This window comes from Fukomys damarensis, unplaced genomic scaffold (assembly GCF_012274545.1).
Source record: "Fukomys damarensis isolate Sample0158 unplaced genomic scaffold, DMR_v1.0_HiC HiC_scaffold_4, whole genome shotgun sequence".
Classification (NCBI taxonomy): domain Eukaryota; kingdom Metazoa; phylum Chordata; class Mammalia; order Rodentia; family Bathyergidae; genus Fukomys; species Fukomys damarensis.
Genome location: NW_022900916.1, coordinates 58,396,874 through 58,397,127, shown reverse-complemented (window position 1 = coordinate 58,397,127; position 254 = coordinate 58,396,874). Strand labels below are relative to the sequence as shown.

Here is a 254-nt window from a genome sequence, read left to right as displayed (position 1 = left end):
TTTAATTTTTTTTTTTTGCAAGGATCCCAAGAGCTAAGGTGGCTGCAGAGGGGAGAGCCGCGCGAGCCAAGTGGGGGAGGGTGGAGGAAACCCGGGAGAAGGCTCTCTCCAGCCCCCAAAGTTTTGATGATGACCATGACTACGATGGCTGACGGCTTGGAAGGCCAGGACTCGTCCAAATCCGCTTTCATGGAGTTCGGGCAGCAGCAGCAACCTCCGCAGCAGCAGCCCGCGCCGCCGCCGCCGCACTCGCA

General features: G+C 59.4%; 1 protein-coding gene across 1 annotated transcript in view; it reads left to right on the top strand.

The window, feature by feature from the left end:
• Positions 1-32: 32 nt before the first annotated feature.
• Positions 33-254, top strand: part of Dlx6 (distal-less homeobox 6) — a 4,299-nt gene continuing 4,077 nt past the window's right edge. The window contains exon 1 of the mRNA XM_033756070.1: positions 33-251. Coding sequence (XP_033611961.1) covers positions 127-251 — 125 coding nt within the window. The 5' untranslated portion in view covers positions 33-126. The remainder of the gene's footprint in view (positions 252-254) is intronic.